Raw genomic sequence first — 13,066 nt, 5'->3', positions numbered from 1 at the left:
CTAGTACTACCTTGATTTCCTTGTCTTTCTATGCTCATTACTCAGCCAGTATACATTTTCTTCCAAAATTGTTTGGCACATGTCATTTATTTGTAATCTTGAACATTCAGTGTAAGTTTCGTTTGATTCTGTGAGAATTTTTTTTTTTTTTTTTTTTACCAGTACTGGAGTTTATCTTTAATCACATCAATCTGTAACCTGCATGAATCTTCTTCTTTTTCTCGACTAAATGAAATTACAGATATTTATTCACAATTGGAATTGGTTAAAATTTGCTAAAATGGTATTTATACTCACATGTTCAAGTATTTCTTGATTCTACTCCTTGTAATTCTATGTTTTTGTATATTGTAAATCTTGTTTGTTTTTTCTTTCTTCATCTGTTAATCATTGTCACAATTCAGCCATCCGGCTGCAAATGTAAGTTTTTAATAAATCGTTTTCTTTTTTATTGAATGAGTGACACAAAATAATCACCTTATAAACATCTGTAGTTTCACTTTCATGTCATCAATATTTGTTTTTAAAAAGTCAATATCACTCAATGCTAAGAGATATTAAAGACATTGAAAGCATATATTTGAAGTGTCTTATAAAATTTAATGGGTCATACAGAAAATTTCTTTAAATAGTGCCCTAACTACAGTATCAGTATCCATGTAAATATTGCCTGAATAGATAACCAAAACCAGAACTTGAAGATCAATACGTTGTGACATTGATGTATTTAGTTAGAAGGTGGGGTACATCACATGTAGATGTTTGCTTGGTGTCCAAAGTTTCATATGATCAAAAGATGTAATTTCCTCAGGGGAGACAATCAAACAAAAAAAACTTAAATTTGATAGACGTGGGAAGAAAATGTATCTATATGACAATTTATATTATTTTCTCTCACCCAAATATTTCCTTTTTGTTCTTTGTTTGCTTTTTGTTGTTGCTAAGTACTTTTTTTAAGTTTTACACCGCCCCTTTTTTGTTCTAAATGATTTTATAATTGTATAGCTTGATTATTTTTCTTATCCCAACTTCACTGAGGATCAGCCCTTGATAAGCCTTGGGTCTTTGCTAGTCCACCATTCATGTATATATATATATATATATATATATACACAATTATCATGTATCATCCGTTATTGCATGTTTATGTTACTATTGTAATATTTCATTGTTGTTTTTTCAATTTGCTTTGTTGTACACATTTCACCTGGCCATTTTATGAGTTATGTGGAAATAAATGAACTAAATTGAATTGAAAACTTACATATTCTGTATGAATATGTACATTTTGTTAATCCTTCCTCCTTTTAGGGTTCTTGTAATTAATAAAATATATATGGAATCCATTGGAAGTCTGGAAATATTGGGAGATTCAGAGAGGGAACTTTCGATTGCTAAGAACTGCATAACTTATCACATTTACCTTTAAGATCTAAAAGCAATTCACATACACTTACACTGTACAAAGTACATCTATAAATGCTCAATTATACATTCAGTGTACTATCTAGACAACACAAGTGATTGTTAGGTGGTTAATTTCTGGAGAGGCCCAATACCGGTATTTACTTGAATATTATTTCCATTTCAAACATTGCTTCTTTATAGTACAGGTACATTTGTAAGTACAGGTAAATACAGGTAATGGATTTAAAGAAGTATACTGGAGCTGTGTGCTTTTCACCCTGTAAGCCATCCCCTGTAATTATCTGTTGTCATGGCAATAAAGGATTTATCAAAGGATTTATCAGAGGATTTGTATTTTCAGTAGTGAAAATCATATCTACTAAGTAGCCATACTTACCTATACCATTAATGCTATTCCCTTACTTTACCCGCTATTTACCGGCAAAGGTTTTCTCCTTAGAGAAAAACACAAAAAAGAGTCTGTAAACACAGACTAAGTCTTTTTGTGACGTCATACTCCGTCGGAGTCAGTGCAGGAAACCCCGACCGTCAGTAGTATATAAGGCCCCGCGCCAATAACACTTCCTCTTTCCAAGGCGCCTGTTACGCCATCATCTAACTCAAGGGGAAGGAGGGCGGGTTTGGTATAGGTAAGTATGGCTACTTAGTAGATATGATTTTCACTACTGAAAATACAAATCTACGGCAGACTACGCCATACTTACCTATACCATTAATGCTAGATTACCACATGTTAACTATGGGAGGAAGGGAACACAGATAGATGATGGACCAAAACATAAATAAGTCATCGTGTGAATTCCTTACCCAATTTAAGATCTTGAGCAAGACAGCACTGCCCTTGCAAACTCAGTCTCAGTCTGAAGTACATCGGACAGGTAGCATGCCGTAAAGGTGTTTGAACTTGACCAGTATGCAGCGTTGAGTATGTCCTCCATGGAGGCACCGTTGAAGAGGGCCCATGAGGCAGCAAGGCCCCTTGTGTCATGTGCTCGAATTCTGTCAGAAAAGAGGGCAACCTGGCCCGCTGATTTGATAGCCGACACAATCCAACGAGAGATGGTATCACGAGAGACAGCTTTATGTGGTGGTAGACAACTAACGAAAAGTTGCTCTGATGACCGTAAGTTCTGTGTCCTGTTTATGTACCACTTTAGAGCTCTAACTGGACACCACAGTTTATCTTCAGCGATGGAGGAGAGGGACTGTATGGAAGGAAGAACAATCTCCAGGGGCTGGGATGACTCACGTTGGTTTTGGCTAAGAAGCGTGCATGTGGGAGGAGCCTTACTTTGTTCTTCTCCCAGCGTATGTGACCTGAGCTGGTGGTAAGTGCATGGACAGAACTGCGACGTTGACCAGAAGCTGTTGTCAGGAGAAAAACTGTCTTGATCGTAAGGTCTTTAAGAGAAGCTTTGTGTAGGGGCTCATATGGGGCCCTACTAAGAGTTTGGAGTACCTTGGGGAGACTCCAGGCAGGAGACAACGTCTTCTTACTGGGTCTAGTAAGAAAAAACGATTTCATTAACCTTGTCAGCATGATAGATGAGGATACAGATTCGCCGTTCGAAAACCCTTTTAGTAGGAGACCAGCCTGTAGGTTCCGTGACTAATCTCTGGGAACAAAGGTTTGAAAGTGTTTTTGTGTTCCCTGATGAATACCAAACAATTTTGACTGGGGCTGCCCCCTTGAAAATCCCAGGCATTTTTGTGAGGGGTCAACAAAGGTCATACAGGGTAGAAATTCAAATATATTTCAATCGTGTCGATATGCATATCAAATTACTCGTCTGGTCATGAGGATTCCAAAAATGTATAGTTTGCTATACCTCCGACCTTAAATGAGGGCGCTAGGGTCAAAAACGTTGAAAGGTCAAAACACTTTTGACTGGTGGTCAAATTCACCAACACAGTTAACCTTATCAAATTTCATATCAAATTACTCGTCTGGTCATAAGGATTCAAAAATGTATAGTTTGTTATACCTCCGACCTTAAATGAGGGCGCTATGGTCAAAAAGGTCAATGCACTTTAGACTGGTGGTCAAATTTACCAACACAGTTAACATCGTCCGATTCTAATGATTTTAGTGTCTAATAATATGTTTTCTGACATAACAAACTTAACTAAGCAACTTTTAAAATCAAAAGTGGTTGCCATCACCTTGAAATTTCCCCCAAACCCATGAATAAGAAGTTATTAAACGTTTGTCACCGACACGGCAGCCATTTTGAATGTACAGGGTCAAGGTAAACACTTTTACCTTTGAAAGTTGTATAGTTGTATTTGCCATGTCAGAAAACATATTATTAGACACTAAAATCATTAGAATCGGACAATGTTAACTGTGTTGGTGAATTTGACCACCAGTCTAAAGTGCATTGACCTTTTTGAGCATAGCGCCTTCATTTAAGATCGGAGGTATAACAAACTATACATTTTTGTAATCCTTATGACCAGACGAGTAATTTGATATGAAATTTGATAAGGTTAACTGTGTTGGTGAATTTGACCACCAGTCAAAAGTGTGTTGACCTTTCAACGTTTTTGACCCTAGCGCCCTCATTTAAGGTCGGAGATATAGCAAACTATACATTTTTGGAATCCTCATAACCAGACGAGTAATTTGATATGCATATCGACACGATTGAAATATATTTGAATTTCTACCCTGTATGACCTTTGTTGACCCCTCACAAAAATGCCTGGGATTTTCAAGGGGGCAGCCCAAGTCAAAATTGTTCGGTATTCATCAGGGAACACAAAAACACTTTCAAACCTTTGTTCCCAGAGATTGGTCACGGGACCTACAGGCTGGTCTCCTACTATTTGTGAATAACAGCTATGGCTGACCTATAGCCACGAATAGTGTTAAGTGAAAGACCCTTGTCATAAAGAGAGATAAGGAATTCAGCTAGTTCACCTAAAGATACTTTGGGTGGATCAATCTCTGATTCCCGGCACCATCTGATGTAGTGCAGAAGTCTTGAATCATAGGTGGATCTAGTTGACTCTCGGAGGCACTGTGCTGTAAGATCGGCAGCCCTTTCAGAAAGTCCCGCCGCAAGTGCTGTTGCCCTGTAATTGGCCAGAGTGTTAGTTTCAGTCTCGAAGGGTTCGGGTAGTACTGTGTTGTCCCCGGTTGTCTCAGTATGTCCTTTCTGTCTGGTAGGATTACTGGGTAATCGTTCAGAAGGTTCACCAGAGTTGGAAACCATGGTCGACGGGGCCACCATGGGGCGATTAGGAGGGTGGTGGCATTCTCCTCCCGGACTTTGGTCAGTACCCTTGTGATGATTGCAAAGGGAGGAAAAGCGTAGCTGAGAACGTTGTTCCACGGGATCGAGAACGCATCTGTTGCCAGGGCCTTGGGGTCCCTGTGTTTTGTGCAATATGTTTGTAATTGTCTGTTCAGTTCCGAAGCAAATAGGTCGACAGACGGCTGGCCAAATCGATTGAAGATGTGTCTCGTTATCACGGGGTGGAGCATCCATTCCGTCGGTAGATATCTCCCCCGTGATATGAAATCGGCAATGTAGTTGTCCTTGCCCGGTATGTACGATGCCCGGATGAAGATTGCCTGGTTGATGCACCACTGAAGGATTTCCAATGTTAGGAAGCACAGGGTTCTTGATCTGGTTCCCCCCTGATGGTTGATAAAAGCCACTACAGTCTTGTTGTCTGACTTTATGAGGATTGACTTCCCCTCGATCTCTGTCTGAAAATGTAGGAGGGCCCGTTGGACAGCTACCATTTCCAATTTGTTGATGTGCCAATTTCTTTCCAGAGGGTTCCATGCCCCCCCGGTTTGGTCGAGATCTAGCACTGCTCCCCAACCTTGTTTCGATGCATCCGTTAGGATCGTGAGGGTTGGAGGGGGGAATTGAAAAGGTTTCCCTGCCGTTAGATTGGGGAGGTGCAGCCACCACTGAATTGCTGCTCGAGTCCTGGAATTGTTGGGAACCATTGTCTTGTTTGCCTGTGACGTTGGGCATAGGTATTTTTGTAGGTGGATTTGGAGAATTCTCATGTGTTGTCTGCATCGAGGTACCACATCCACTAGGCTTGCCAGTAAACCCAAGAAGACCTGCCAGTATTTGACCGAGGACTTTGGGGCATGGAGTAGGTTGGAAGCCGTCTCTTGCACCTTTAGGATTCTGTGAGGTGTTGGCGTTGCTTTTTGACTTTGGATATCTATGGATGCCCCCAGAAAATCTGGGTTCCGGGTTGGGGTTAGTTTTGATTTCTCTCTGTTTATGATAAACCCCAGACTGGTGACGAGATCGATTGTGGTCTGAACCTGTCTGTTTAGTGACTGTTGTGAGAGGCCTAGAAGCAGCCAGTCGTCGAGATAGCAGAATATTTTTATCCCTCTCTCTCGTAGTGCGGCTGCGACTGCTCTTACTATGAGAGTGAAGGTGCGAGGGGATGAGCGAAGTCCGAATGGGAGGGCTTGATAGACATATGTTCTTTCCCCTATCGCGAAGCCGAGCAGATTCTGTGACCAGGGGGCTACAGGGACGTGTAGGTAGGCATCCGACAGGTCTATAGTTGCTGCCCACTCGTTGCATTGGATTAGAGGCAAGATTTTGGAGAGACTTTCCATCTTGAACTGTTGATTTGGAACAAAGTGATTTAGTCTCTTTAGGTTGAGGATCATTCTGTATTTTCCAGATTTTTTGGTGACGAGGAATACTGGGGATAAGATGAGACCGTTGCGGGAATTTATGGGACGTATGGCCTTTTTTTGTTCTAGAGTTTGCACTTCTTTTAGCAGAGCTCTGCTGTGTGCGTTGTTCTCGGGGAGGGGGGTGATCTGTCGTAACCAGAAAAGGGATTTTCGGTATACTGGGTCTATCTGAATGGTATAACCTTGGTGGATCGTTCTGAGCACAAACTTGTCGGTGGTGATCTGTCGCCAATTTTGTATGAAAGTTTTTAATCTCCCCCCTACTGGTAGGGGATATTGGGGGACCCGCAACGGTCGTGCCAGATAGTCAGAATTGTTGACCCCCCCGGCCGGAGTGGCGCTTGAATTTTTGCTGAAATTTCGATTGTCCTCGAAAGGATGATTGTCCTCGAAAGGGCTTGTTGTCTCCCCATTTCTTTTGTGGCGTTTTGCTCTCAGCTGAAAATCGGGGTGACTGGCCCTGGGTGGATGGCTCCCGGTATCTGGGAGTGTGGTGTCTATCGTTGTGTGAGTGTCGATAGGTTGAGCTCGATGGGGCAGATAACTTGTACACCGTCTTGTCTGCTGTATTTGATGCAGTGATTGAGGATTCCAGGATCTCCTGGAACTTTCCTCCGAAGAGATCTTCACCTTTCACAGGGAGTTTTTGGAGGAGAGCTGCAGCATTTTTCTCTATTTGGAGATGTTCAAGGACAAGCGATCTCCGAAGGCGAGTAACGAGGATGCTTGTTCTAGTCGCCTGTTCAAATTGGAGTTCTGCAATCTGCAGTAGCAGGTCTGAGATAAGCTTACGATCTTCAGGTGAGATATTGAGCTTGTCTGCCTCACGTTGGGCAGTGAGTAAATAAGTTTGATAGGCAGCGAGCCTCATTGAGCCCCGAGCTGCTGAGTCAACCGCGTGTAACTGTGATTCCATCATGTTAAATTTGGGGGAGCGGAGGGGGTTACGCCTCGACGTTGATCTTTTTGCCCTGGCGTCCCCCACTCGGGTAGCAGCGTCTGGTACGGACGGGGCCTTGAAAAAGGCCTTATATTCAGTTTCCCCGAAGGGAAACTTGCGACTTACCTCCTTCCGCAGGGGTTTCAGTCTGGTCCCTCTATCACTCAGGCTGTTCATGCATGATATGAAGGGGGCATCAAGCTTAATGGCACACGATGATGCTTGTTTGTCACCACTTAGATGAGAGTCCAAACAGAAAATTGGTTTAGGAACATTTTGCTGTTGTTCTGCTTGTTCTGCCTTCAGCTGGGGGCAGTATTTAGTGATAATTTCCGCTGGTTGAAGCGGCTTGATATTAACATCATCTGCGTCCTTAGGGGGAGATTCATGAACACTTTCACCCAACAGAGAGGCAGAGTCACTGGCAATGTCATTGTCTGGAACAGAAAAAGTAGTTCGCTTTCTGCTAATGCCAGTAGTATAATCCATGTCAGAGAGTGTCGAGGAAGAGGCAGAGTCCGTCCATTTTCTCTTCCTGGAACCAGCCATAGGTCGATGATAACTTAGTTCAGAGTTAGACTCATCATCGAGTTGAATAGAGGCGGCATATCGTGCTAAGCCAGGTCGAAAAGAACGAGGAGGGGTAGGGCTAGCCTCCCGACTGCGACGTGAGCTTCCCTCTCGTTGTCTTGGCCGCGAACGCCCGGCTGAGTCCCCGGCGGATACCGGTGGGTCGTCGTGTGAAGAATCGCCCGGCCCGTCGGGCTGGGTTGCCGTCGCCGGTGCGGTGGGTCCTGATTTTGGTACCGAGAAATTCCCAACAATGGGTTGATTTCCGGACTGAAAAGCCGCCTGAAGAGTCTGAAAGAACCAGTTCGCGGCTGCAGATGGATCCATGGACATGATTGGTTGTTTGGGCAATCCTGTTTGTGTATTTCTTTCGGATATATCGACGGATTGCTCATGTAATTCTCCCTCCGTTATTTCGTTTACCGGAAAAAAGTTTGATTGAGTTGGAGTGACAACCTCGTCCCCACTGGGGCTCATAACCTCCGTCCCCAGTGGTAGTCCACTGCTCATTTCATTTTCTTCCGTGGGAGTAGTAACATTTTCCACTCTACTCTCACTCCCCTGGTTTTGTTTAGATATTGATCCCGGGGTAGCACCCGTGTTCTTGGGATTCGATTTTCGTTTCATTGCCTCCGTCCCACGTGGCAGCCCACTAGGTATTTGGGGAGATTTTTCTTTCGTGGGAGGGTTGTTTGGTTTCCCCCGATCAGAGATCGGCTCATGGGATGTAATCGTGGATACCCCCGGGGTAGCACCCGCGTTTTTGGGGTTAGATTTTCGTGTAGTTACCTCCGTCCTCCGTGGTGGTTTTTCTTTCGTGGGAGGAGGGTTTTGTTTCCCCCGATCAACGATCGGCTCATGGGATAAAGTCTTGGACACCCCCGGGGTAGCACCCGCGTGTTTGGGGTTCGACTTGTCTGTTTGTTTCTTGGTTTTCGAAATTGTCTTTTTCGATTTTGATGGTGTTTTGTTCCCCTTTTCATTAGCTGGGATGTCCGATAAGGACCCATCCTTAGCGGTGTTTGTTGACATCGTTTTTATTTGTGAAGAGTTGAAGTCTCGAAGAGCCGGTGAAAGATTGCGAGCGCGCCTGATAACATTGGGTTGTACTATCAACAGGCGCCGGCAAAGGAAAGAGGAAGTGTTATTGGCGCGGGGCCTTATATACTACTGACGGTCGGGGTTTCCTGCACTGACTCCGACGGAGTATGACGTCACAAAAAGACTTAGTCTGTGTTTACAGACTCTTTTTTGTGTTTTTCTCTAAGGAGAAAACCTTTGCCGGTAAATAGCGGGTAAAGTAAGGGAATAGCATTAATGGTATAGGTAAGTATGGCGTAGTCTGCCGTAGATTCCATTAGTGCAAATTAACCTACGCTCTATCAATCTACAAGTATATCTTGAAGCTGTGTACAATTGTATGCATTGGTTGCACAGTACCTGTAAGGTACATGTTACAATGAATGTGTAATAATAATGAATAATATTCTGGGAATACATACTGTACATGTACTTGCTTTTATGATACATCAATGATATCTCTAAGGGCTTTGCAAGTACCCGGTCATCAGATTCAGGCTTGCCTGCACACAATGTCTGCCCATTAATGATAATATTAACAACTATTTCTTATAAAGTGCTTTATCAGTTACAACTTAACCGACCAAACCACTTACAGTATTATTACCCGGTCACTGGATTCTATTACTATTCCACACATTTACAGCGCACACTCTCCACTCCCTCTGGGAGCATATCAGCCAGTCGCCCTTCTACGGATACGCACAGTATGCTAATCATAATACTGTATTTTACTCTCAATATGCAAGGAAGCGAAAGCTCACAAGTATGTACGATTATCAAAAGCAATTTCAGTTCTGAATGGTTGCGGTCAATCATGAACTTTGCCATACAATCTTCTTTAGTGCGTATCTCGCTTTTAAAAACTCTCTGTAAGATTTTCCCCAGGGTTATTTTTAAAACCTACTAAAGGCTAACATGTACAGGTATGTATCTGTTTGCCCACCACAACAATTCTTTGTTACTATCAGAGCATGTGTAATTTTGTTTCTATTAAACCATAGACATCATGTACTCTGATAGTTTGGAGGCACGAACTCTTGTTTAAGGCCAAATAACAAAAAAAAACATGTTTAGCATCCTGTTTTTTTTTAAAATAGGAAGGAGGAGGCCCTTTTTTTTTTCTTTCAAAATGGCCGCTCAAAATGGCCACTCGGTACATTTTCCCTGACAGTCGGACTATTTTTCAAGATGGCCGCCGACATTTTTTTTTTTTTTTTTTTTTTTTAAATCAGAAATAGATCCATTTTAGAAGTGTTTTTCATGTTTTTTTTTCTTTAAAATTTTTTTTTTCAAAAAATAAAAAATAAATAAAAAATAGAAGGCGGCCCCCAAAAAGGAAGCGGGCGGGGATGCTAAACATGTAATTTTTTTTTAATGGCCTAATGTTAGTTGTATTGAAAATAAGAATGAGGTTTTGCAAGACAAAGTTGCATTTCCCTCAAGATTACCTAGAATTTAGCAATTCCATAAACAATCTATTTGTGTATCCTCCAAAACTTGTAATATGTATTACTCAATCAATTACTATAGTATCTAAACTGAGACAGTGTCTTGTGTACCATACAGTGTGTACATCCAATCATATACATTTCTTTGTGTAATTATGCACGCAGATTGAAAAACAGCAGGGGTGTGGAGGCACACCTGAGGTTTCACCTTTACAGTGAATGCAGGGGGGCTATGGGAGAGTTCACACCTTGATCCTCTTATATTTTTCTTTCTTTTTATTACCCATCAGAAGAGGCCTGCTTTAAACAGATATAGTTCACATCTGTTACAAAGTTACTCATTTTCAGTTTTAAATAATAACATTTGAACACCTGACAAAACTTTAACGGTTCATGGCATGCAGGAAGTCGGCATTAAAACAATACGATTTCAGGAAATGAAAACATACACTGATAAATACTGATAAATATATATTTGTGTGGATGGAAAATATTGGTTTAGAGAGCTAGAATTTGGGGGAGGGACAGGTTTCCCCTCAGGTCAGGAAGACATCTGGGTTGTTCAAAGGAGGCCCTTTTTTGTGGTAGACATCCTGTAATTTTGCTTTTATCCATACCATTTAAAGCCTGTCTGCGCTAGTTTGGCCAGGAGGGATTAGACCTCCCTCCTGGTCACTGGCAGGTGGTTATCTCACCAAATCAGCTCTCAATTAACATACATGTAACAAAAAGGGGGCCGTGGGGGACCAATGGGTACCACTTTAGGCATTGTTGGCTGTATAGAAGGTGCAAGTAGCTACAAGTTAAGTGCAGTGGGGCTTTAATGGATTTTCTTTCTAGGGCACATTGTTGGACACAAAATTCTTAAACCCTGGCTTGGATGAAAGCCTGGGAAAGATTTTTTATTTTTAACCTTTACCAAATTACCAGGCCCCAACTTATTATTAATGTGTTACTTGATAGTTGTAGAGTAGCATGTGTTGTGTGGTTAATGAGATCTTCAAGTTTTATGAGGGCACTGGGTCGATCACGCATCACTGTCTCATATTTCACAGTATGATCCCATACTTAACATGAATGTTACTTCCTCGTACTTGACTTTGTCTGATTTTGAAACAACAAAGGACAATTCCCTGAATATATCCTCATATCCAACAAATTACAAAAAATGATAAAACTTTCTTACATTTAATAAAAGAGGTAGCAAGTAACCTCAAATTAAGCCTGTCTTCACAAGCTTGAGATTGCCAAATATCCCGCTATTTGAACTATCCTGATCGCAAACTATCCAGCTAATTTACGTCTTCATCAGCCCAATGTTGCAATTAGCGGGATATTTGGTCGGGATTGTCATCCCAAGATATCTTGGGATAGTTTGCAAAATATCCAGCTATTTGTCCGGTGCGTCTTCACCAGACCGAAGACTCGCACTATGCACGAACGCTGAGCAAAATCTCTCGAGCTAATTTCTCAAGGTCGAGTTTCAAGTTTTGAGCTGATTATTTCCCAAATCAGAAATAGCAGGCTATTAATTTGGCAATCTCGAGATGATGAAGACACGCCTATAGTTAAACAATTTACATGCATAGTGTAATTTGAATTTCTGTGGTCAATTTCATTATATCGTCTGTTCAGCGCCAGATGGGCATTAACTGTGTGTGAAAGTATGTATGAGTTAACACCCTTCTGGTTCTCAACAGACTATGTAATAAAATTGACCTCAGATATTCATATTACCCTATTAATGTAAATGCTTAACTATTTGAGGTTACTTGTTACCTCTTTTAATTAACTGGAAGTTTGTTTCGCTTCCATAACTATTTTCAAAAACAACTGAAAATTGTAATGTCAATAGGTCAAAGGTGAAACAAAATTTCTGCAATATCCATTTTCTTTGAATATTTATCGAACACTGTAGTACGAAATAGATCCCGAGGTACACATGCATGTAACCTTAATAAAAACGAACTTCTGAAGAAACTACATTTTCTATTTCATTATAAAAATTTCTTTAAAATAAAAAAAAAGAAACTCGACAATTTTTGACTGATTTCCCCAGGGGTAATTTCTAGACAAATAATATATTGTCCTTTTTTTTTGTGCATATTATATTTTGTATTTTTGCAGCACCCTTTCTGGAGTAATGGCTATCCGTTGATGTAATTACGCAGGTGGCACATTTCTTTCTGCTTTTGATTAGATCAGTGACTTGCTAGATGGTTTGTTGAAATGTATAATGCAATGTGCTGCTCACGTGTTTACATTTTCTCTCCCCCCCCCCCCCCCCCCCCCCCCCCCCCGGCCCTCTCTCTCTCACTTCCTCCTACGCTCCCTCTCTCTCTCCATGTGTGTCTACTTTACTCTTTTTTTTAGTCTCTCTATCTCTCTCCCCTCTTTTTCATCTCTCTGTCCTCCCTGATCTTCCTTTCTCTCTTTCTCTATCTCTTGCTCTATCTCCCCGTCTCTCGTCAATATCCCCCACCCACCTGTTTCCATCTCTCAATCAACATTATCTCTCTTGTTCCCCCTCTCTTCCTCCTCACCCTCTCTCCCCTCTCTCTCTCTCTCTCTCTCTCTCTCTCTCTCTCTCTCTCGTACTCTCTCTCTTACTCTCTCTTACTCTCTCTTTCTGTCTCTCTCTCTCTCTCAGTACTCTCACTCTCTCTCTCTCTTTCTTTTTCTCTCTCTTTCTCCTATCTCTTTTTCTTTCATTTTCATCTTTATCTTAGTATTTCTTCCCCCTTTTTGCTATTGTATTTATTTCTGTCATGTTACATGTACATGTACATGTACTGTCTCTCATCCTTACACCGTTTCCTCATCAGTCCTGCCTCCAACAGGTTCTCTCAATTATCATCCCCATAATCCAATTTTTCGAACATCATAATCTCTCTCAAATCGCTCCTG

The 13,066-nt window shown here is 41.6% G+C and overlaps 1 protein-coding gene across 1 annotated transcript; it reads right to left on the bottom strand.

Moving 5' to 3' along the window:
* Nucleotides 1–1,758: 1,758 nt before the first annotated feature.
* Nucleotides 1,759–6,025, bottom strand: LOC115925496. Its single transcript, XM_030989460.1, has 2 exons — nucleotides 4,258–6,025; nucleotides 1,759–3,005 (listed from the first exon to the last, which is right to left on the bottom strand). The coding sequence occupies exons 1-2, from the start codon at nucleotides 5,997–5,999 to the stop codon at nucleotides 2,582–2,584; spliced, it is 2,166 nt and encodes a 721-aa protein (XP_030845320.1). The 5' UTR covers nucleotides 6,000–6,025; the 3' UTR covers nucleotides 1,759–2,581.
* Between the last annotated feature and the right edge of the window lie 7,041 nt (nucleotides 6,026–13,066).

Source organism: Strongylocentrotus purpuratus, unplaced genomic scaffold (assembly GCF_000002235.5).
Source record: "Strongylocentrotus purpuratus isolate Spur 01 unplaced genomic scaffold, Spur_5.0 spur5_scaffold_18, whole genome shotgun sequence".
NCBI classification, from domain to species: Eukaryota; Metazoa; Echinodermata; class Echinoidea; order Camarodonta; family Strongylocentrotidae; genus Strongylocentrotus; species Strongylocentrotus purpuratus.
The sequence above is the reverse complement of the archived record's forward strand: the minus strand, read 5'-3'. Positions and strand labels throughout refer to the sequence as shown.

Excerpts from the sequence above, each read along its gene's own strand:
- LOC115925496 (XM_030989460.1), bottom strand. The coding sequence starts at position 5,999 with ATGCAACGAGTGGGCAGCAACTATAGACCTGTCGGATGCCTACCTACA. Across the intron at positions 3,006-4,257 it reads GCCATAGCTGTTATTCACAA|AGGGTTTTCGAACGGCGAAT; the intron begins ATAGTAGGAGAC and ends TCTCCTACTAAA.